Genomic DNA, 23,790 nt, shown 5'->3' on the forward strand with positions numbered 1-23,790 from the left:
AGAGACCTACTGTTTCTCCAGATATTTGTCTAGTCTTTATGAACACTGCATCAGGCCACTGGATATCACTCCATGTGTCTGCGTCTGTGGGCAAAATTCATTTTCATTTTCAGAAAGTTTCTAAGACTCATGCAAATCAAGATCATGATTTTTTAGTTAACTGCCCCCAAGCATTTCATTCAATCAATCAATACTATTTCAACAGCAGTTGGATGCTAGGCACTGATCTAGATATGCCCAGCAATACATGAATCAAAGTCTCTGTCCTCAGGGCTCTGTATTCTGTTGGAGAGGGAGAGAGCATCATAAAAGATCTCTGAGATGGGCCTCCCTGGTGGTGCAAGGGGTTGAGACATAGCCTGTGAAGCTGTCTGCAGCCTCTGCAGCGCGAGTTTGATCCCTGGCCAGGGAGCAACCCACATGGCACAGCAGACCTCTCTTGGCTCACCCGCTGCTCTCCTCAGCAGTGTACTTTGGTCAGTCTGCCTGTTCTGTTCCCCGCTCTGTCTCTGGTGAGTCCTTTCACTCCCCCACACCTCTGGCCTGTACCCCTGCTCTTGTATGCATAAATAAATAAATCTTTTTAAAATGTGTTTATCTGGAAGAATAACAAATTATTAAAAAAAAAATCTCTGAGGCTACAATTGCTACAGAGGAAGCTGTCCTGGAGGAGTGACATCTGTGCTACAATTCAAAGGGCAAACATGGGGACTTCTTGGTGGTGCAGGGGGTTAAAACACAGCCTATGAAGCAATTGGCAGCCACTGCAGCACAAGTTCGATCCCCGGGCAGGGAGCCACCCACATGGCGCAGCAGACCTCTCCTGACTTTCCCACTGCTCCCCTCAGCAGTGTCTTTCTGTCAGTCTGCCTGTTCTGATCCCCACTCTGTCTCCGGTGAATTCTCTCACCTCCCACACTTCTGGCCTGTACCCCAGTTCTTGTAATCATAAAAAAAAATCTTTAAAAAATTAATAAAAATAAACAAGCAAACAAATAAATGAATAAATGAAGGATGAACATCAACCACCCAGGAAGCATCTAGGGAAGAACTTTCCAAGGCAAACAGAACAGCAAGGACAACAGCCTTTAGTGGAATGGAGTTACACATGTTGAAGAAACTGAAAAGTGACTCAAGTGGTATGGGATAACTTCTCTGCTTGTCTACCTTTTGTCCCTCATTCTACACCTTCTGTCTTTGTATGATCTATTTTACTTGGCACTGGCCACGTGAATCTGGCCAAATTCTTTCCTGTACTTGGATGCCTGGACCTTATGCTGACAAAACTCCTGCTCTCCCCGCCATCATGCTCTGGGCTTGGATCAGCTAAGGACATGCATTTCACCCCTACAGAAGAGTTCTGTTTTGAGAGTGGTGGGAGCTGGTCACTGGCTATGGTAAAATTTGAAGTAGAAAACAGAGCAGCTCTCTTCCCAAACTATATACCTGTCTGGTGTCTGGGACTTCATCTCCAACCCATAACTGATGGTGGCACAGAACTCACCCACAGCTTTGCCTGCTAACCTCTCTGGAAGTTCTTACATACAGTAATGAGGAAATCAGCATCTGGCCACAGACTGTTGAGCTCATCCTTTCCTGAGAATCCGCACCTAATAATGGCATTAGTTCCCTTTTCTAACACAGCTGCTGTTTCCTACTACTGAACTTTCATACTATCGATCACTGTATATATAAGTATCTTGATTTTTCAAAAAGCTGTTGAACAGAAATAAGAATCAGAGGCTATATGCTGATGCAGGACAGTCAGGACAGCAGCCATAGTATTTCCTGATCTGGTAGGCTCTCCTCTGTGCTTCTGCCTCTGCATACTAGCGGGCCTATAAAAACACACCCCTGGCTTTCTGCCACTTTTAACATCCCTGGACTTGAGTGTGACCTTTCACTCCCTACCTCTGGCACTGTCAGTCTGCCTCAGGGCCCATGAGTATCTCCAGCTATCTCCAGCTACAAGCCTGTCTCTTGCTCCCGGTCAATTCTCCAGGCTCTGGAATTCAGCCATTCTTCTTTCCTGGGCATCAGACTGCCACTGCATCAGGCCCTGCGTGGTGGTGAGTGGGCTGATAATGAAACAGTCACGACCCCCTTGATTTTGCTTACTCAAACACCGCATGTGTAGAGCCTCCCTGGTGGTTCAGGGGTTAAAGTCTCAGTGCTATTAAGCTATCACGAGCCATTGTGGTAAGAGTTCAATTCCCGGCCAGGGAGCTACCCACATGGTGCAGCAGACCTCTCCTGACTCGCCCGCTGCTCCCCTCAGCAGTGTATTTCAGTAGATCTGCCTCTTATGCTCCCCACTCTGTCCCTGGTGAATCCTCTCACCTCCTGCACCTCTGACCTGCACCCCAGTTCCTGTATGCACAAATAAATAAAAATATATCTTTAAAAAGAAAATACTGCATGTGAAAGGTGACAAATATACTACATATATCTGTCAGGATATTTCTGTTGCACGTGACAGGAACCCAGCACACAAATTTAAGTACAAAGAGATATAATGATTTTTGGGGGATCATGGAATTGGAGAACATAGGTTCAGGACCACCAATGAGTCAAACAGCATCATCAGGATGGTTTCTCTCCCTCCGCCCCCACTGCCCTCTCGCATCTTCACTTTTGCGTCTCTCTGCCCTCATTCTCTCCTAAACTGACTCCCATGGCTTGATCTACCCCTGTTTAGCAGCCTCTCTGGGAAAAGAGGACTTCTCTGCCAGCACCTCTGTGCAGAACTTTGACCAAGCTGGGGTCCCATGACCGTCTCAGGACTAATCACTGGAGACAGGGAACCAGGATCATGGGCCCACCAATGCCTGACCACGCACCCATGCCTGCCTCCCTCCCAGGGTTGGAGTGGGCAATACAGCATCCCGTGAAGGCAGTCACTGATGGAACAGCCTGAAGTAGAAAGCAGCAGACACCACTGTTTGGTTCCCTAAATATTCATTCCATAATCTTTCAACCATCTGCAAGCCTCTGCTACAAAAGCTGGAAACCTAAAAATACCACTTTTCAGACAGCCTCACAGGGTGCAAGCGTCTGATCTAGGTTCTACCCAGATGTTCCAAGAAAAGTGGACATGATTTATGTGAAGTGGTGATGAGCACAGTCATCAGGTTTTCTTTTAAGCACAGGGAATGACAGATCCCTTTGCTTCTTCGGGGCCAGCTGTGCCCTAAGGTTCTAGCATCTAATCCCTCACATCATGAGTTCATGACAACAGCCTCATGATTTGCTGAAACCAATTGTATGATTGTACATATTTCTTGATGATGTCCCTAGCTTGGTGGCATCCACGCTGGGAACCCAGACTCTCCCATAAATTCTGTAAATAACCTAATTACCTATAATAAATTTCTTCCCTTTGGAAACGTGCTCATTTGGTGTAGAAGAAATACTAACACCTTATCCCGCTGCATTATGCAAAGATGTGCATATTATATCCCAATCAGAGGGGAAAAAAACAAACACTTGCTCCCTGAGTTCCTCTCCTCCCCCAAAATAAAGGCCTCCATTAAAAAGACCCAGGAACACTCTATGTAGCTCTGGTCCCCCAAATCCTTAGCCTTTCCTGTAAGGTACCTGTGGGTCTGCTACTCCTAGGCAGCCTATTTGGCCGCCATTTTGTCACCTAAACAAGGTCAAAATGGCCCGGCCAGTTAGGAACAGGAGCCCAAACCCTTAAGCCCTTCAGATCAAACAAGAGCACAAAGCTGGATCACACTGGGAAGGTTATGCATCACAAGGTATGTCCAGAACGCCCGGGGGGCTGAGGACCAATGCATAACATGTACATCAGGAGGTATGACCGGGAATGCCCGGGGGGGCCGAGGACCGATGTATGACAAGGGACTCCAGAAGCTGATTAGTGGAGCGGAGTGCCTTGTTGACAAGATTAGAACCATGGCTAGGGATTAGGGGGTGTATCATTAAGTAGATTAGAAGTGCCTGGAGGGCAGACTCACAATCCCTCATCTTCTACACCTTTCCCCTTTCTTTAATCTCCTTAATCTCCTTACAACCAATTATGTGTGTGAATAAAAGGGCCAGGATCTTGCTCTTCAGCAGCATCCTGCATTGTGCAGCCTGCTCCACGACTACCGTTTGTCAGTGTGGTGTTGTCCCAACGCAACAGTACCGACTCCTAATAAAAACTTTATTGTTTTGCAGCTTTATTGACATTTGCAATGCTGATATCTGAAGATATGGCACATTAAGGTAATAAAACTCATATGAGATAACTGCCCTTTTCCCCCACAATGAACAGAAAGAATGACTGTAAACTTGGTAATCTTACAATACCCGTTGTATAATTTCATATGAAACCTGAACTCCCTGAAGTCCATATCTTTTGCAAGTAAAATGTTTTCTTTACTGAACAATGTTGTAGTAGTATTATCTTTTGACAACAGGCTGTTGCCTGCAACTAAGAACCCCGATAAATACTGGAAGGGAGGTTCAACAGTCAGTGTGCACATGCTATTCGGGGAGAGCAGTGTTGTTAGGGGAAAAAGGAATGCTGAGAAAATAAAAAAAAAGAAAATATCCCCACATTATTTCACAATGTTGTTATGACTGAACAGAATAATGTGATATATATTTTACACTATACAACTGGAACAAATGTAAGGCTAAACAGTATTCTTTTTTTTTAAGATTTATTTAAGATTTATTTATTTATGCATACAAGAGCTGGGGTGTAGGCTAAAGATGCAAGGGTGAGAGAAGAGACAGAGTGGGGAGCAGAACAGGCAGAATGACTGAAATACACTGCTGAGGGGAGCAGCGGGCGAGGCAGGAGAGGTCTGCTGCTCCAGGTGGGTCACCTCCCTGGCCGGTACTGTGGTGGCTGTGCATAGCTTCATAGTGCTGTGTCTTAACCCCTTGCACCACCAGGTAGGCCCTAAGCAGTATTCTTGATTGGTAGTTACCATGTTCACAGGTAAGTCTAGGATACCTACCCTGCACAGAAAGTATCCATCTCCTATTAGCAAAACTCTCCTTGTCTTTCCTTATTAAAGACATTCTGAATTTGTTATGTGTAGTGTCTTCCTAGATGAGGTGACCATCATTTGGAAATTCACATCATATATGACATTTTCTGTGCATGCAACAGACATTGATGAAGAATCAATTGCCAAAAACTTCATGATCACAGGCCGGCATCAGGCAGCACCAAAAAGAGGACACAAACAGGTAGCTAATACAGGACAATTCAGTATAGCCATGAGCTCTGGAATAGAAGGGAAAGACTGTACATTGGAGAGGCACAAGAAGATTCAATTATATCTGTAATATTCTATTTTCATAAAATAAAAAAGATAAGAAACATATGCCAAAATGTTGACACTTGTTATTTCAGAGAAGTGGGTTTACAATCATTATTTTTTTCCGTAGCTTTAAACCCCCTCAAAAGATGGGGACCTCGGCCCCCCCTGGTGGCGCAGGCAGCCTCTGCAGTGCAGGTTTGATCCTGGCCAGCAGGCGAGGGTCCCACATGGCACAGCAGACCTCCCCTGTCTCACCCTCTGCTCCCTTCAGCAGTGTATTTCGTCAGTCTGCCTGTTCTGTTCCCTGCTCTGTCTCTGGTGAATCCTCTCACCCTCCTGCACATCCGGCCTGTACCCCGGTTCTTGTATAAATAATCTTTTTAAAAAATAAATAAAATAAATATTTTTTTTAAATCCCTCTAAAGAAAGAAGGAATGGGGACCTCACTGGTGGCTCAAGGGTTTAGGATGCAACCTATGAAGCTATCCGCAGCCTCTGCAGTTCGATCCCCGGCCAGTCAGGGAGCAACCCACATGGTGCAGCAGACCTCTCCTGACTCACCCGCTGCTCCCCTCAGCAGTGTATTTCAGTAGATATGCCTGTTCTGCTCCCCACTCTGTCTCTGGTGAATCCTCTCACCCCCCGCATCTCTGGCCTGTACCCCAGCTCTTGTATGCATAAATAAATAAATCTTTACAAAAAAAAAAAAAAAAAACCAAAAAACCTACTTGCGCTAAAAATCTCCCCTCCCAAGATCTCACTCTTCAGGTTGTGGGTTCCAAACCTGACCTAGGAGCTACATTCCCAGACACCTAGAAATTATGGAATTTAAAGGAGAAAAAAATAATTTTAATGTATAAAGTATAAAATAACAGAAACATAAATTTTATTCATTCATCCACTCAATAAAAATTTATAGAAGTCCCACACTGTATATCAGAAAATATGGGTTTCAATAATTCTTTCCAAACGCCCACTTGACCTCAGACTGCTTTATTCCTTCTAGGTACCCGCAAGAGAACAAGAGTTCTTTCCTTCCTATCAACTTGAATTTACATAACATAAACATTCCAATACTTTATAATCAGGTAATTTTCCCATAAATAAATATTAACATACGCTATGAACTCCAACTAATTTTGACACAAATATTTTTTTGAAAAGTTATTAGTTTGAACCACATGAAATTATAGTCAAAAATGATCAAATATTGGCAACATATTAAACAGATGTACACATCCTTAATTTTTTAGGCTAGATTCCTAAACTTTCTTGAAGTCTCTTCTCTTGTTCCACTTGTAAATATTAGTTTCCTTAATATTCCAAAGTAATTTTACTCCAATGAGATCCCCACCTCAGCTTTATAGTACCTTAACTTTGACTAAATGTCTCTTAAAATCAAGTCCAGCAATCATCCCACCTTCTGCTTTTGATGTATTGTACTTATTTCCCAACTTCCAATTCTACTAACAGGACAGAATTTGGAACATTTGTATGAACACCCAGAATGCTAGACAAAACAGAATACATCTTTTAAATTCAGGGTCTCTCATGGCACACAGCACTATGAAGCTATCTGCAGCCTCTACAACACAAGTTTGATCCCTGGCCTGCCAGGGAGCTACCCACATGGTGCAGCAGACCTCTCCTATCTCACTCACTGCTCCACTCAGCAGAGTATTTCAGTTAGTCTGCCTGTTCTGTTCCCTACTCTGTCTCTGGTGAACCCTCTCACCCCCCCCAACACATCTCTGGCCTGTACCCCAGTTCCTGTATGCATAAATAAATAAATCTTTAAATTCATAGCTGGGTTTAAAGAAATAGAAGGAAATTCCCAGTGGTTTCAAAGAGAAACCAGAGTACTGGCATTAAGGGATGACTTTCAGACCAAGAAATAGGCCCTTATAGCTAACGTTGGGTTTCAACATCATCCACATAGGGATTAAATTGACCTCAAACCCACCTGAAGCAGCACATAGTTGAAATGGAAACATATAAGCCATAGTCCTCAAAGGCTGGCCACTTCAATGAAAGAAAGGTTAAAAAGCCATGCTTTTACCTTAGAGAGATAACAGGACAATGTGTCTCAACTAGTATCAACTAGTATCTTAGAGGCCAAGAAGGTTGAAGTCTATGACACCTGGTGAGAAATGTGAAACTGTTCGGAGGCCACTTCTACAGACAAGATCTCAGATTCCTTCAGAAAAATATGCGTTCACAATAAAAACTTAGAAACACAAAAGGAAATGACCTACCATAAGACAGAGTCAGCGAACACAATAAGCATCTCAAGATAATAGTCTGAAATAGTATTTTTTTTTAATAGAGGCATGTTTTATTTGTTTATTTGTTTGTTGGTTTGGTTTATACATGCACTGGGCACAGCCAGAAGCGCGGGAGGGCGAGAGAATCCACCAGAGCCAGAGCGGGGAGCAGAGCAGGCAGAAGGACCGAAGCACACCGCTGAGGGGAGCAGCGGGCGGCAGGAGAGGTCCGCGCGCCATGTGGGACCCTCACCCGGTGGCCGGGGAGCAGCCGGGGATCAAACCGGCACGGCAGAGGCTACGGGCAGCTTCGCAACCCAGCGCTCAACCGCTGCGCCACCGGGAAGGCCCCTGAAATAGTATTTTTTAAGAAATAAAAGGAACTGAAACCATAAAGATAGTAAGATACTAATATCAAGTGATACCCTCCCATTCTTTCAGATGCCAGGTGTGTGTTTAGACCCTCAATTTTTCTAATAGCCTTCCATGCAATAGGCTATCCTATATGATATGACTAGAGGTTCTGGAAAGATCCACCCAACCTATTTCTCACTATCACCTGTCAAATACATGCAATGCTCAAATTAGCCACCTCTTTTACTTAAGAGAGTGAATTTTTCAAAGTACCTTTATAGGTCAATATATCAACATAACAACATCTGCATCCACAATGGTTTCTATGGGTTTTTTTTTAATTTGCTTGTATAAGAACTGGGGTGTTGGCCTGTTGCAACAAACTTTGTTGCCACTTTGCATCAGGAACATGAGGAGGGACACAAGAGTTGTGGAGCAGGTTCGCAAGGCAGGACTCTGCTATTTCAGCAGAAGTTCTTGTGCCATTTACTGAAATCATACAGGCTAGTAAAAGCTGATCATGAGACAATGGTATGAGGAATAAGGTGTCTGGGGGGGGAGGCAGGGAGCCGAAGGTTTATGAAGAACAGAGAAGGGGACATTGCGACCATACGTTAAGAAACATTTGTGGACTCCGTCAGTGGCTCCCTCCAGGGCCTAGGCCCCAAGCAGACCCTGCAGGTGTCGCCGCCTTGACGGTGTCTCGGCTTTCTCATCTGTTGGGCCGTGTCCCGGCAGAACCCTGGAGAGTGGCAAGATCACCCCATGTGTGTCATTCTCTGAGAAAAGCAAGTTCTCAAGGACGGAAGTCTGAACCTGTCAAACAATCCCGTAAGAAGCCAAAGTTACCAGTAGGTCATTTTGATGCCCCAGAAGATTCCGATTTAGAGAAAGAACCATTGACAAAATTTCCAGATGATGTAAATCCTGTTACCAAAGAAAAAGGTGGACCCAGGGGCCCAGAGCCTACCGGATACGGAGAGGGGAACAAATAGGACGCTGCATTGATTTTTGAGCTGCATATTCTTTAACCTCATTAATTTTTTCTGAATCTGTACTCTGAATTATTTCTGATTATCTTCTTTCTTATATCCTTTAGATCATCCAATTTCTATAGTGTGTTTAAAAATATATATGTATGTGATGATTTTGGAAAACAGTATGCTGCTATAAATTAGAAAAGGGAAAATGTTTCTTTATTAGCACCTATTTTAATTTTAATGTCTTGGGGAGCATATAACTGATCATTAAAGCTGCAAACTAACTTCGTGTTTCAGTTTAAATTAATCAGTTGTTTGTAAATGCATGTGTAAATAAAAGTTTTTTAAATGAAAAAAAGAAAGAAACATTCGTGTCAGCAAAGTGTACGTGTTGCTATGTATATGTGTTGCTATTATCACAGGCAGAATTATCCTGAGACCACCATAGAGACAGTCACATAATCAGGTCAACAGTAGCCTAGGCGACCTTGGGCCTGCCTCGTGATACAGGCAATTATTGTCCATGAAACAGGAATGCTCTGTTGTGATTTGCAGATAGCAAACAGGTCACAGTTGCCCATGAAGGTCAACACATAGGACAGAGGTGCAGGGGGTAACAGGATTCACCAGTGACAGAGTGGGGAGCAGAACGTGTGGATTTGCTGAAATATACTGCTAAGGGAAGTAGCGGGCAGACAGGAGAGGTCTGCTCTGACATGTGGGTTAGCTCCCTGGTCCAGATCCAACTCAGGCCATAGCAGTGATAGCCCTGAGACTAAACCCACTAGGCCACCAGGGAGCCCCCCCCCCCAATGGTTTCTTTATTTAGCATGCACCCATGGGAATGCAGATGCTATTAGTTTGGAAGAGAAAAAACAAACAACTCAGAAAAAGGTCACTGACATCAAAAAGACAAGAAAACAAAAGGCATCTAAAAAAAAAAAAAAAAAACAGAGAGATGGAATGAATACAAGAGCATAAAAAGGCCTCCCTGGTGGCACAAGGGGTTAAGATGCAAACTAAGAAGCTATCCCCAGCCACTGCAGCATGAGTTCAATCCCCGCCAGGGAACTACCCATACATGGCAGAGCAGACCTCTCCTGCCACGCCCGCTGCTCCCCTCCGCAGTATATTCTGTCAGTCTGCCTGTTCTGTTCCCGCTTCTGGCTCTGGTGAATTCTCTCACCCTCCAGCACTTCTGACTGTACCCAGTGCTTATATAAATAAATAAATAAATCTTTAAAAAAAGAAAAAGAAAAAAGAAATACTACTTACACAAAAACATTATTTGAATAAAAATACATGCAATTCTTAAATTCATTTTAAACACAGCAAATAATGTCCCCTATAGTTGGAATATTATAGTTATCCCAAGTTGCTGATTTTTTCCTAAGATAGGGAACTAAAACAGTTTTCAAAAAGAGAAGCAAAAGGGCCTCCCAGGTGGCAGAAGGGATTAAGCACAGCTCTGTGAAGCTATCTGCAGCCTCTGCAGCAGGAGTTCGATCCCCTGCCAGGGAGCTAACCCACATGGCGCAGCAGACCTCTCCTGTCTCTCCCACTGCTCCCCTCAGCAGTGTATTTCAGTCTGCCTGTTTTGTTCCTCACTTTGTCTTTGGTAAATGCTCTCACTCCCTGCACCTCTGACCCATACCCCAGTTCTTGTATGCACAAATAAATAAATCTTTTAAAAAAGAGAGAGAAAGAGAAGCAAGACAGCAATAATACAAAGGAATTATCTTCATCTAATAGTGGGCCTCTGGAAATCCCACTAAAAAAAAAATCTATTTAGATAATATAGGAAGTGTATTTAAATTTGTTTAAAGGGGGAAAATAAATGAAAAACTCAATGGTCTATGTTCAGGGATAGGAGAAACAAGTGCGTTGAATCAGAGTCTATACTGTCCCCTCCTCCATTTAATTTTCATCCTTATAGACTTTACCATGATAAATTATTTCTTCTATTCCTAATCTGTGAATTTTGTCTTTTTGGGGGCTTCATGAAACTATGTTTCCCACATTTACTTGCCTTGCAACTGACTGTACATGGCTTTGGAACTCAAAAATCTGAGCTTCAACTGGCATTTTCAGGAGAATTTCACTAACAATGTGTGGCCCATGAAACAAGACCACCACTAAGTAGTAAGTGTACAGGGAACTTTATGATCCATCTAAGCTTTTAAGAAAACAGAAATGTCTTTTGTACAGCTCTGACATTCCCAGGAATGTATCCATACTTATATATTTTCTGAAAATAAAAGGGAGCAAACAGAATTCTCAGTAGGGTCCAAGCGATGACCAAGGTGCAAAATACAGCCACCTAGGCCAAGTCAAGGCAAACATCAAGGAGAAAATCAGTCACCTCTTTAAGGACATCTACAAAAGCAGTGTTCGCAAATCAAAGTGCTATGCAGAGTTGAAATAGGGCAGTTTCCAAAGCAGTTACAAGAGTAGTAAGTACATGAGAAGCAGAAATATTTATTAAATGTCCACACTTAGCTATGCCCTTTACAAACATGCTCTGTCTTCCATTTCTACAGCACTCAAATTTGGAGAGTCAAACTGGGAAAATTTCTCCAGGCACCATCTTTATTCAGGATTAAAGTTACCAATGGGGAAAACAAACAAAAACATATATATACACACATATATGTATACATATATATAACTACAGAGATAAAAAAAAAAAAAAGCAGCCACTTCTACTGTCGTCCCAACAATCTACCCCTGAAGTAAATGTGACGACACTGGAATTTAACTCCCAGTAATATACAATGCATTGCGCCTGGCACCTAGTAGGTGTTGAGTAAACATTTGCTGTTTGCTAAATGAGTACTGACAGACCTTAGCACACAGGCTTTTTGGCTTTGTTAACATGCATTGAACACTCAACTCATAAGAACACATCTTAACACACATGCACACATATCTAGACATGTGGGTGTCTAGTCCTGAAAACGCCCTCAAGACAAAAAAGGTTAGTACTATAATAGTGAGACAGCATGATGATAAGCGGAGAAACTACAAGCGGAAATTCCAAACACTTAAAATTCTTCCAGTCTTTTTGATGTCAGTTCACTTGGTTTCCATGGAATGCACAGGTGACTACCCAAAAGTAATGCATTTCTACTTTGAAACTTTAAGACTGCTTTCACCCAAATCACATAAAATCACATCCTTATAAATTTCACACCAGAGAGTTTGCATTTGAAGGGAAGACACATATTTACAAGTAATATGCTACATGTTCAGTAAACCTCAACAGACATGCACACAGATTTTATCATCTGATGAAGAGCTACCAGAAGTATAGTTAATTCTCACACTAGCAGATGAACGTTTTTACTGCCCATCAGCTCAATTCGTAGATCAAATGTGTGGTATTCTGTGTTTTTCCATCCTGTCTTTACTCTGTATTTCAAGCACAGGTAGAGAAGTAGGCTTCGTTTTGTTGTGGGGTTTAAAAAAACGTCTGAAGGCGGCATAGAGTTTAACTCCACCAGCTTATTTACTAGCAGGTCGGTGTTCTAGAGAAGCAAACCATAAACCAGGCACAAAACAGGCTCTTTCAAAATCATTTCATAGAGAGAGAACAAATGGCAATGCAAAACACATCAGTCATTTGTTTCTCGCTCTTAAGAAGCCAGAGCTCCAACCAGGGCTGTGCCCTGGCCCCCGGGGGGTACAGCCCTGCGCCCACCCCGACGCCCTGGGCCAAGGCCGCCCGGGGAAACCAAGCGCCGCCAGGACCAGGCGCTGTCGGGGTGGCCGAAAGCCCCAGGAACCCCTCTTCCTCCAGCTTGGGGACTGGAGTCCACTGTCCCCCTTAACTTCGCCGCAGTTACCCCGGCATTTCGCAAACCTCCTCCAACTATCTGCACTTTGCCAGGCACCCGGACGCCCGCGGCGGCTCCGGGAACCCATTGCCGGCTCTCCGAGCCTGCGCCCTTGGGGAAGCCCACCCGGGAGGCGCCCCGCGAGCGGCTTACCGAGCAGCGAGCCTATGAAGATGACGACCTGCACGGTGGTGGTGAACTGGCGGTACAGCTGCGCCTCGCCGAGCGCCCCCAGCGCGCTCCGGTTGGCACCCGCCGCCTCGGCGCCCGACGCGTTGCGCGGCTCGCTGGCGTTGCGGGCGATCCAGCTGCCGTTGTGCCCCATGGCGAGGCCGGGACCCCGGCTCTCCTGCCCGGGCGCGGAGGGACGCGCGGGGGCTCGGGGGAGCCCTGAAGGAGCCGGGGCGGCCGCCGGTCCCCTCACGTCTCCTCACCGCCAGCCCCAGCGCCGGGGAGGCGGGGAGGGACGAGGGCGAGGCTGCGCCCCATTCCCATTCCCCCCTGGGTCCCCGTCAGCAGCCACATGAAGGCGGCACGGGCAGCACCCGCGAGCGTCGCGCGTCCCTCCTCCCGGGTGGTCAGCGCGGCCGAGCCCACTCGGCGGAGACGGAGACGGAAACGGGGGGGCGCGGGGGGCGCCGGGCGGTCACGGAGGGCGCGCTCGGCTCCCGCCGCCCCCTCTCACCCCCGGCCGCTCCCACCCCTCGAGGAACGGGGCGTCCCCCTCGCGTCCCCCCAGGTGGACGGGCTCAGCCCCGCGCCTTCGGGGGCTGGAAACATATGGCCGAAGCCGTTTTTCAGTCCTGTCGTTCTCGAGGTTAAATGGCGATGGGAGACCCGTGAAATACCCGAGCCAAGGGGTCGCAGCCCCGAGGGGACCCCGAATCCCCGACGGGGCCCCTGTCCTGAACGGAGTGCCCTGAGTTTCCCTCCAGCCTCGCCCTCCACGTCTGCCCGAGCCCCGGGACGCCCGCGGGGTCTCCTCAGACCCGGCCGTTGGCTGGGGACTCCCGCCTCCGCCCCGGCCGCGGCCGGCCGAGGGCGCCCGTTCCGCAGCCCCTTTGCCCGACACTGCCCGGCGCGCTCTCCCGGCCCCGGTCAGCTGGAAGGCGCCACGCGGAGACCCGGGAGGACGCCCCGGACGCCCCGATTGGGGGAAGGGCACGGTCTGCGCGGCCGCCACACTCCTGGCGCGCGCCCAGGGCCGCGGGGGCGAGGGGGCGCGAGCGGGAGACCCGCGCCGGGTGAGTGGTCACGTGAGCATAGGCCCCGCCCCCACGCCGAGGCTGCCGCGGGGATGGCGCCATCTTGCTGCCCCCCCCACCTCCCCCCCCCGCCCCCCCCCCCCCGCCCTGCCCGGAGCGTGACTGCGGGGCGGGGAGCGTGCGAGGCGCGGACCACCCGCTCTGCCCGCGTGGGCTCGCCCCGGCGCCTCGCGGCCGTTTTTCCGCTCACGACTGTCGTTACTGCGCCGTTCCTCGTCCTCAGGGACCACCCGAGCTCTTGATTAGTCGCCCCCCCCACCCCGCGCTGGGAGCCGAGGGCCCTGGCTCCTCCGCCAGGCCGTGGTGGGACTGAAGGATTTAAGCTGGCGTTTAGAAATCCGGCGTTGGGTTTCTCAGGCCCTCTTAGTGCGTCTCATTTCCAAAATGTGCACAGTGTGACCCGGGGGTCGTGGATTCCGGGACTCCGCTCGTGTACTGGGGAGGGAGCAGCTTCTGCGGGCTAGTTAGTGCCTATGTTTGGAAAGCTAAGGTAAGCCAGAAGCTGCAATGTGAGAGAAGTTGAATGGGAATAGGGTCTTGGGGAAGGGATCTGGGCGACCAAGGGAAGGAGAAATTAGAAAAACAGATTTTCTTGGTTTGACTTAACAGGTTTATTTGTTTATTTTTAATTCTCATAGCTGCCAGGGAAATAGGTTTGTTTTTTTTTTTTAAGATTATTTATGCATACAAGAGCTGGGGTACAGGATTATTTATGCATACAAGAGCTGGGGTACAGGCCACAGATGCAGGGGTGGGGGGGTGAGAGGATCCACCAGAGACAGAGTGGGGAACAGAACAGGCAGACTGACTGAAATACACTGCTGAGGGGAGCAGCGGGCAAGACCGGAGAGGTCTGACTGGAGAGGGCTGCCGGGCCATGTGGGTATCTCCCTGGCCAGCTGGAGCTCAGACTTGTGCTGCAGAGGCTGCAGATTGCTTCATAGGGCGGTGCTTAACCCCTTGCGCCACCAGGGAGGCCCAAAACAGGTTTATTTTTAATAAATGGTAGAGAACATTGACATGGTGAATGATAAGATCCCAAGACAGTAGCTCTTTAAAAATTATTAATATTGGGCCTCCCTGGTGGCGCAGCGGTTGAGCGCTGGGTTGCGAAGCTGCCCGCAGACTCTGCAGCGCCGGTTCGATCCCCGGCTGCTCCCCGGCCACCGGAGGGGGGTCCCACATGGCGCGCAGACCTCTCCTACCGCCCGCTGCTCCCCTCAGCAGTGTACTTCGGTCCTTCTGCCTGCTCTGCTCCCCGCTCTGGCTCTGGTGAATTCTCTCACCCTCCCGCGCTTCTGACTGTACCCAGTGCTTGTATAAATAAATAAATAAAATCTTAAAAAAAATTAAAATTAAAAATTATTAACATTACAGATTGACTTTTTAGTTTTCTCTAGGGTGATCTTGTCACAATGTGAACTATTTCACATTCACTTGTAAACTTTGTTACTCTTCTTGAAAAGGCAAAATTCCCTATCTTTCACATCTTTGGATTCTCACAATACCTACAATCATATTCCTCTATGTAAGCAGTTACTTTAAACACTTTAGAGAACAAAAATGGGGAAATTGCTAATTACACTTATCCTATTTTCCAAAATTAAAAAGAAGCCATCTCCACTAAGCATTTGTTCTACGGGGAGGGGGAGTCAAAATATTTTTCAAGATCAAAACATTTTCTTACAAATATCCCTTTACTCACTTTTGCTTGCCAACTCTTTCAAAACTACCAAGAAGACTGAGATAAAGGTGTAAGACAACTTTGCAGATGTAAGGTATATATATATATTTTTTTTTAAATGGAGGCATGTTTTATTTATTTATTTATTTGTTTGTTTGTTCATTTTGTTTATACAAGCACTGGGTACAGTCAGAAGCCTGGGAGGGTGCGAGAATTCACCAGAGCCAGAGTGGGGAGCAGAGCAGGCAGAAGGACCGAAGTACACTGCTGAGGGGAGCAGCGGGCGGCAGGAGAGGTCTGCGCGCCATGTGGGACCCTCCTCTGGTGGCCGGGGAGCAGCCGGGGATCAGCCGGGGATCGAACCGGCGCCGCAGAGGCCGCAGGCGGCTTTGCAACCCAGCGCTTAACCGCTGCGCCACCGGGGAGGCCCCGATGTAAGGTATATTTAATAAAGCTAAAAACCTCTATCATTTTTGTATTCTGGAAATATATCACTAAATTCTCTACAGTTCCTAAACTGGGATTAGGAGGGTATAGGGCAAGTGAAATCAAGAAATAACCTCATTTGGTGCCCTGGTGGCACAAGGGGTTAAAACACAACCTATGGAGCTATCCACAGTCCTGAGTTCCATCCCGGGCTGGTCAGGGAGCTACTCATTTGGCGCAGCAGTCCTCTCCTTACTCCACTCAGCCCATTGCTCCCCTCAGCAGTGTGTTTCAGTCCGTCAGCCTGTTCTGTTCCCCACTCTGTCTCTGGTGACTCCTCTCACCCCCACCCCCACACATCTGGCCTATAGAAGCACACACATACACTCATGTACAGATTCACATGCATACACTTGCACAGATACAGTGCAAGACATGTACATACACCTAAAGAAAATAGTGCAAATACCTAATTACATACTTATTGGTAGCTCTGCTTCACTCTCCTGTTTCTCTGTATCACACCATGTGACCACTCTGACTTTTCTAAAATTTTCTAAAATTATCACTGCTGATTATAAGAATTTTTTTTTAAGATTTATTTATTTATACAAGCACTGGGTACAGACAGAAGCACGGGAGGGTAAGAGGATTCACCAGAGGCAGAGCGGGGAACAGAACAGGCAGACTGATGAAATACACTGCTGAGGGGAGCAGCAGGCATGGCAGGAGAGGTCTGTCATGCCATGTGGGACCCTTGCTGGCGGCTGGGGATCTAAATGGCGCTGCAGAGGCTGTGGGCAGCTTCGCAGCTGAGCGCTCAACCACTGCGCCACCAAGGGAGGCCCTGACTATAAAAATTTTTAAGGAAATTGAGGTATGTGATGACCAATGTGTTGGAAGTGTGGGCGCATTCATAAATGTGAAGCAAACGCAGTCGATTTCAAACAGCAATTTAATGTGTCATGGGTAGACATTTTAACTAAACAATCCATTTCAGACTGTCTCCTTCAGGCAGAGAAAGAGCATTCAGATGCCTCCACGACCCAGGGCCCCGCAGGCAGAGCAGGTCACCTGGAGGTGGCCCCTGCAGTGGGGAGCCACTGCGTCCATGGCAGCCGCCTCCTCCACTGTCTGGGACCTGCATTGGAAGAGAAGAGTCAATAAAGCCCAAGCACAGAGTTACCTGTTGAGGAGGCTCTTTTGTTAGTGAAATCCCCCAGGGAGTGCTGCACAGACTTAGATGTGACAAAACTCAGATGGAAACCAGGAGGCCCTACGAAGCTGCCACTAGCTGGCAGGTGAGCCATTCTCCAACTTGGAATTTCCATTTTGAAAAGGGGCCCAATCCAGGGGGACTTGCTACTGTGGATGTCAGTCCCTGACAGCGCCACTCAGCCCGAAGAGCTCCTGCATCGTCTGTGCCATGCGTGTGCCCAGGAGCCGACAGCAGGGTTCTCCCAGCAAGGGGCAGGGTGGCCCTCACGGGATAGACCCTAAGATGGGGACGCAAGGCACTGGATTCCCCACCTCTGGCCACCCTGGGGGGTGGAGCCTCTGGAGGTTCCGCCCGCACAGCTCCTCTCCTGTCCCAGGGCCCTGCTCCAACCCCTCTCTCACCCCCTTCATCTGCTCTGCTCCCCTCCAGGTGCTTCACCAGTCCTGTTGCCCTCCTGGCCCTTCACCTGCTCTGCTCCTTGGACTTCTGTGCTCCCGGACATCTGTTCTCCATGTCTATGCGTCTCATGCTGCTCCTGGCCCCTCTGGCTGGGCCCAGCCCCTGACCCCTCTCCAGAGCCTCGGCCTCCTCTGCTGTGCTCCTGTTCACCACGGCCACTGGGTGGGTGTTGGGGGGTGGTGGTGAATTCTGCAGAGCATGGTGGTAATAGTCTTAGTCTCTGGCTGTATGAACTCTGTAGTGTTTTCCGTGGAGCTCGGGCCCGTGAATTCCGGGGTGCCGCAGTAGGTCTTCAGCAGCGCTGCCCCGGAACACAAACAGCAAAATTTTAACATAGTATTGATTATCCTTCTAGCTCTGGCCTTATCACCTCGGCCTGAATTAAGGGTGTAATCTGAATTGTAAGCATTGTGTTCATGGCCAAGTCTTTCTGCAGGGGCCACCGCATTGCTGAACGGGAGGCGCCAGCCACTTCTTTGGGCAGGTCTTAGGGTGGTGCTGGAGGGCTGGGGGGCTGGGCTGGTTTTGCTCCTGTATTCCTGGTCCCCCTCCAGCTGGAGGCCTGGCAAGGTGGTGGTGCTGTGTTCCTTGGGGTCCTCCAGCTGGGGGATTGTAATGGAGGTGGTGCTGTGCTCTCTGACTTTCTCCCAAAGGCGGCCTGGCAAGGAGGTGGTGCTCTGACCCCAGGTGTCCTCCAGCAGGATGCCTGCCCCCAAGGTGATGCTGGCCTTCCAGGCATCCTCCATCAGGGGGCCTGATCCGGAGGTGGTGCTGGGCTCCTGGGCGTCCTCCACCTGGGAGAGTTTCATGGATAAGGTCTTGCACCGGGAAACCTCAGGTTGCAGGAGATAGTCCTCCAAAGCCAGGCCACCATGGGGCCCAACGGGACCAAAGGCCTTGAGGAAGAAGGTGGGGCCCGGCCCCTCCTCCTCCGCCTCCTGCTTCCTGGAGCGCAGTATCTGGTATGTCCCCATAACCTCATCATATTTTCCCTCCGAAACACCCCTGTCAATGTCGTCTCTTTGGAATCCCAGGCCGACCATGGCTTCAGTTGTGGCCTCATCGTGGTGGCCGTGGGACGGCTCGCTGCAGGGCAGGAGTCCGTTCTCCAGTCCCACCCAGGGGTGCTGGATGATGCTGTACAGGGTGCTCCATGCCTGGGGGTCCCACGCCATCATCCGCCTCAGCAGGTCCCGGCACTGCTCCGAGAGGTAGGCAGGCTCGGGGCAGAAGCCGCTCAGACCAGCGCCCGCAGCTCTGAGGGGCTGGAACCGTGAAGGGCAGCTCCCCGGTCACCATGTTGTAGAGGATCACCCCCAGGCTCCAGACGTCCGCTGTGGGGCCTCTGTAGTCCTGGCGAAGGATGAGCTTGGGGGCCGCAAATTCCGGGGTGCTGCAGTAGGTCTTGAGAAGCGCTGCCCCGGTGCACAGGGCACTGAGCCCAGAGTCCGCCAGCTTGATGTTCCCGTGCCTATCCAGGAGCGGGTTCTCCGGCTTCAGGTCCCGGTGCGCGATGCCATGTGCGTGGCAGTGGCTGACGGCCGAGAGAATCTGCCGGAAGATCCCACAGACCTCTGTCTCCCCCAGGCACCTGCGCTCGCACAGGTCGTCCTCCAGGTCACCCCCCTGCGCGTACTGCATGACCAGCAGCACCTCAGCCGCAGTTTCCACCACCTGGAAGAGCTGCACTATGTTCGGGTGCCGAAGGGCCTTCATGCACCCCACCTCGCGGGCCAGGTACTTCTTGGGCTCGCCAAACTTGGGGATGACCTTTATGGCCACCTCCGTGCCGCTGGGCACTTGCGGTGCCAGCTTCACCTTGGCGTAGGCGCCGGCCTGCAGCGTGCGGAGCATCACGTAGTTTGTCAGTGTCATTCCCATGGCAGACAGGCGCCTCAGTATAGTGAGTGTGGACCGGCTTACTACTCTCACAGGCCCTGACAGTCTAGAGCCCTCAAGCACTAGCTCTGCTAGCAGATTAACAAAGGTACTGTTAACCTAGTGTTATGCTAACAGGGCTAACTTAACTCTACCAGCAATACTAACTATGCTAACCTAACTAGCGCTACTAATACTAACTACACACACAAAAAATGAAAATACACAACCAAAAAAATTACCGAGATAAAAATATAAAAATATGATAAAAACAAACCAATAACAAACTAACCACTAAAGTTAAGAATAAAACATAGAACAACAAAGACAAAAGAACAAACCACAAGGGAACAAACAACAACTACAAACTAACAACTAAAATAAAAAAAATAGACAATAACGGGAAAAAACAACACACACAAAAAAAAAATAACACAAGGGAAAATGGGAGAAATCATGTCTCAGGGCATGAGGACGCACAGGGCAGGTTCCCGCGGGTCCGTCTCCATGTGGGGAACCTGACCCATCAGTGGCCATGAGAGGTTCTGCTGCTCCTGAGCTGCCACGCAGAGCAGGAACGGCCACTTGCGTTTCGGTTGCTGACTCCAATGCCCATTCCAGTTTTCTCTCAAACCCCCATGGCCACCTCATAGCCATAGATGTCCACCCGCCCCAGCTACTCTGGCCAGAGGGGAGCTGCTGTTCTGCATCTCTCAGAAGGGGAGTCTCATGCTCTGTGGCCCGCCTGTGTCCATGACCCTTCTCAGCCTTAAGGGACTGCAAAACTCCACGGAAAAGCTCCTCATTCTCTCGTCTTTGAGAACTGACAATGCACCTACCAGCCTGGGATGGCTGCAAGTCACTGGGCCATGACTGAAGCTCCTCACTGGTTACTCCTGCCTTCCTTAAACATGCACCATGCCGCAACCAGTTGAAGAGTGAGAGTATAAATCACATCATTCGTTTGGTTTCCTCAAGCCTTCCCGTGGCCTTACTCAGCTTGAAACTTCACAAAAACCCCTTTTGACAGCCTTCATTGCCCTCACTGGTCTCAGCCCTGCCCACCCCCGCCTCCGTGCCCTGTCTCCAGCCCTCCTGGGTGAGCAGCCCTTCTTTCTTTTTTTTTAAATTTTTTTAAAATTTAATATTTTTTTACATCATTTTTGCCAATGTATGCATTTTCATCTTGGTTATAGTCCCCATACAATTCCCAGCCCCCCCTTGTTTTGATCCTACTCCCTCCTCCCCCTCACTGTAGTGTTTCCCTGGTTTATAGTTACTTGTTGATTTTGATTTTCACTTTATTATAATTAGTCTTTTTCCTGGTCCCTTATTTAGGTTTTCTAAATTCCTGCTATGAGTGAGACCATCCGGTATTTTTCTTTTTCTTTCTGGCTTATTTCGCTGAACATGATCCCTTCCAGCTCCATCATTGTTGCTGCAAATTGCATGAGTTTATCTTTTTTGATTGCTCAGTAATAATCCATTATGTATATGTACCACATCTCCTTGATCCAGTCATCTATTTTGTGGCATTTGGGTGCCCTTCTTTCTGCACATCCTGTTGCCAGCTGGGGCCTTTGCTCTTATTTTAGTAGAAATCCATGACTTTATAGCCAGTCAATCAAAATTATGAGAGTTGGGCCTCCCTGGTGACGCAAGGGGTTAAGAAGCAACCTATGAAGCTGTCTGCAGCCAGTGCAGTATGAGTTCGATCCCCAGGCAGGGAGCTACCCACATGGCGCAGCCGCCCTCTCCTGACTCACCCCCTGCTCTCTTCAGCAATGTATTTCTGTCGATCCACCTGTTTGCTCCCCACTCTGTCTCTGGTGAATGCTCTAGCCCCCCCCCCCACACACACACACTTCTGGCCTGTACCCCAGTTCTTGTATGCATAATTAAATCGTAACAAAATAAGATTTAAAAGACTGAGAATACCAATTACTGGCAAGGATATATAATAACTAGAACTCTGTAAAATGATAGGAATATAAAGTACCACCACATTGGAAAAGTTTGTTTCTTTCATTGTGTAAAATTTTTATTTTGAAATAAAAGTTATAGAAGTCATTGAAAGAACTTTCATATACTTTTCACCTTGGTTTATTACCATCTCTTTTGTGAATCATTTGGGAACCGATCCCATGTGTAATGCCTATTATCCCTGAAGGCTACAGTGGAAATTTCTTAATAACAAGGACACTTTTCTATATGAACATGGCACAACCATTAAAATCAGGAATTAATAATAATGCTATCCTCTTCAAATCGTGCTGTTATATATCCTTGATAGGTCCAGCATCTGTGGAGACCCTAATTTTAGGCAAACAGAATTCTGAGCATAGGCTGGGTATTTACATTTTTAAGGTGTAAGGATGATGTTATATTGTTTGTAAAATGTCCTCATCTGTAAAGAGATACATAGCTACATATCTATAGGAAAACATGATGTCAGAAAAATTGAGGGTCACTGTAACAGAAAGACCCCCTAAATTTATGTTCAGTAAACCAGACAGGGAACATAATTCTCTTTATGGGAATGTAGCTCATAAAATACCTGAGTGGAAAACATTTCTGTTGAAAATGCAGAGCTGTACTGGAGTCCTGAAAGTTGGGAATGTAGGGAAAGAAAAGATGTACCTGATGTTAAATCTATGATTAAGGGGATGAGGTAAAAAACAAAAACAAAAAACTAGGCGGTGAGGTTTGGGGGTTGGGAAATAGTGGTTCTGATTTTTACTCCTGGCAGACTTGTGGGAAGGTTCAAGTGAAACTATAAGTGACTTGGCCTCCCTGGTGGCGCAGGGGGTTGAGACACAACCTATGGGGCTGTCTGCGGACACTGTAGTGTGGGTTCGATCGCTGGCCAGGAGTATACCCATGTGGCACAGCAGACCTCTCCTGACTTGCCCGCTGCTCCCTCAGCAGTGTATTTCAGTCAGTCTGCCTGTTCTGTTCCCCACTGTGTCTCTGGTGAGTCCTCACAAGTCCCCCACCCCACCCCGGCCTCTGGCCTGCACATGAATAGATAAGTCTTTAAAAAAAACCAACTAAGTGACTTGAAAACCCATCAAAATCTGTCCTTTAAGAGTTTGCTTTTATTGAGCCTCCCAGGTGGAGCAGGCGGTTGAGCGCAGTGCTGTAAAGCTGTCCGCAGCCTCTGCAGCGCCAGTTCGATTCCCGCCGGCCGCGGAGATACTCACACGGTGAGGCAGACTTCTCCTGTCTCGCCCGCTGCTCCCCTCAGCAATGCACTTCAGTGAGCCTGCCTGTTCTGCTCCCCGCTCTGTCTCTGGTGAATCCTCTCACCATCCCGCATATCTGGCCTGTACCCGGTTCTTGTATTAAAAAAAAAAAGTTTGCTTTTATTATCTTTGCCATATCATTAGGTGTTATCCATCCTAACTGATCTGCTCTGGCACGTTTTCCAGTGTAGGTTAAGCCATCTCCCCGGCTAATTAGTGGCTTCTGCTCCAAGTTCCACCAGAACCTGAACCAGGGCACAAAGGCTTGTGGCACGGACTGGGATCCTGTCCACAGGTGCACAGTGCCGCCCCACCGGCGAGCCAGCACCCGGACTCCAGTTCCTGCGTGGAGCCCCGCCCACAACCCGCCTCGGCGTGCGGCCCCGCCCACAGACCTCCTCGGCGTGCGGCCCCGCCCACAACCCGCCTCGGCGTGCGGCCCCGCCCACAGACCTCCTCGGCGTGCGGCCCCGCCCACAGACCTCCTCGGCGTGCGGCCCCGCCCACAACCCGCCTCGGCGTGCGGCCCCGCCCACAGGCCGCCTCGGCGTGCGGCCCCGCCCACAACCCGCCTCGGCGTGCGGCCCCGCCCACAGGCCTCCTCGGCGTGGGGCCCCGCCCACAGGCCGCCTCGGCGTGCGGCCCCGCCCACAGACCGCCTCGGCGTGCGGCCCCGCCCACAGGCCGCCTCGGCGTGCGGCCCCGCCCACAGGCCTCCTCGGCGTGGGGCCCCGCCCACAGACCGCCTCGGCGTGCGGCCCCGCCCACAGACCGCCTCGGCGTGGGGCCCCGCCCCGCGGGCAGGTCCCCGGCGCGCAGCGGGCGGGGGGCCACCGCTGCTACCGCAGCCACCGCTGCCACCGCGAGGCCGCCCTTCCTGGGTCTCTCTGGTGCC

At 48.9% G+C, this 23,790-nt stretch overlaps 1 protein-coding gene across 1 annotated transcript in view; it reads right to left on the bottom strand.

Moving 5' to 3' along the window:
• The window catches only part of GPR176 (G protein-coupled receptor 176), a gene marked incomplete at both ends in the record, with an annotated part of 129,197 nt that extends 116,153 nt beyond the window's left edge, over positions 1-13,044 (bottom strand). Inside the window, one exon of the mRNA XM_084241413.1 lies at positions 12,873-13,044. Coding sequence (XP_084097539.1) covers positions 12,873-13,044 — 172 coding nt within the window. The remainder of the gene's footprint in view (positions 1-12,872) is intronic.
• Between the last annotated feature and the right edge of the window lie 10,746 nt (positions 13,045-23,790).

The sequence above is a fragment of the Talpa europaea genome (genome assembly GCF_964194135.1).
Source record: "Talpa europaea genome assembly, chromosome: 8".
NCBI classification, from domain to species: Eukaryota; Metazoa; Chordata; class Mammalia; order Eulipotyphla; family Talpidae; genus Talpa; species Talpa europaea.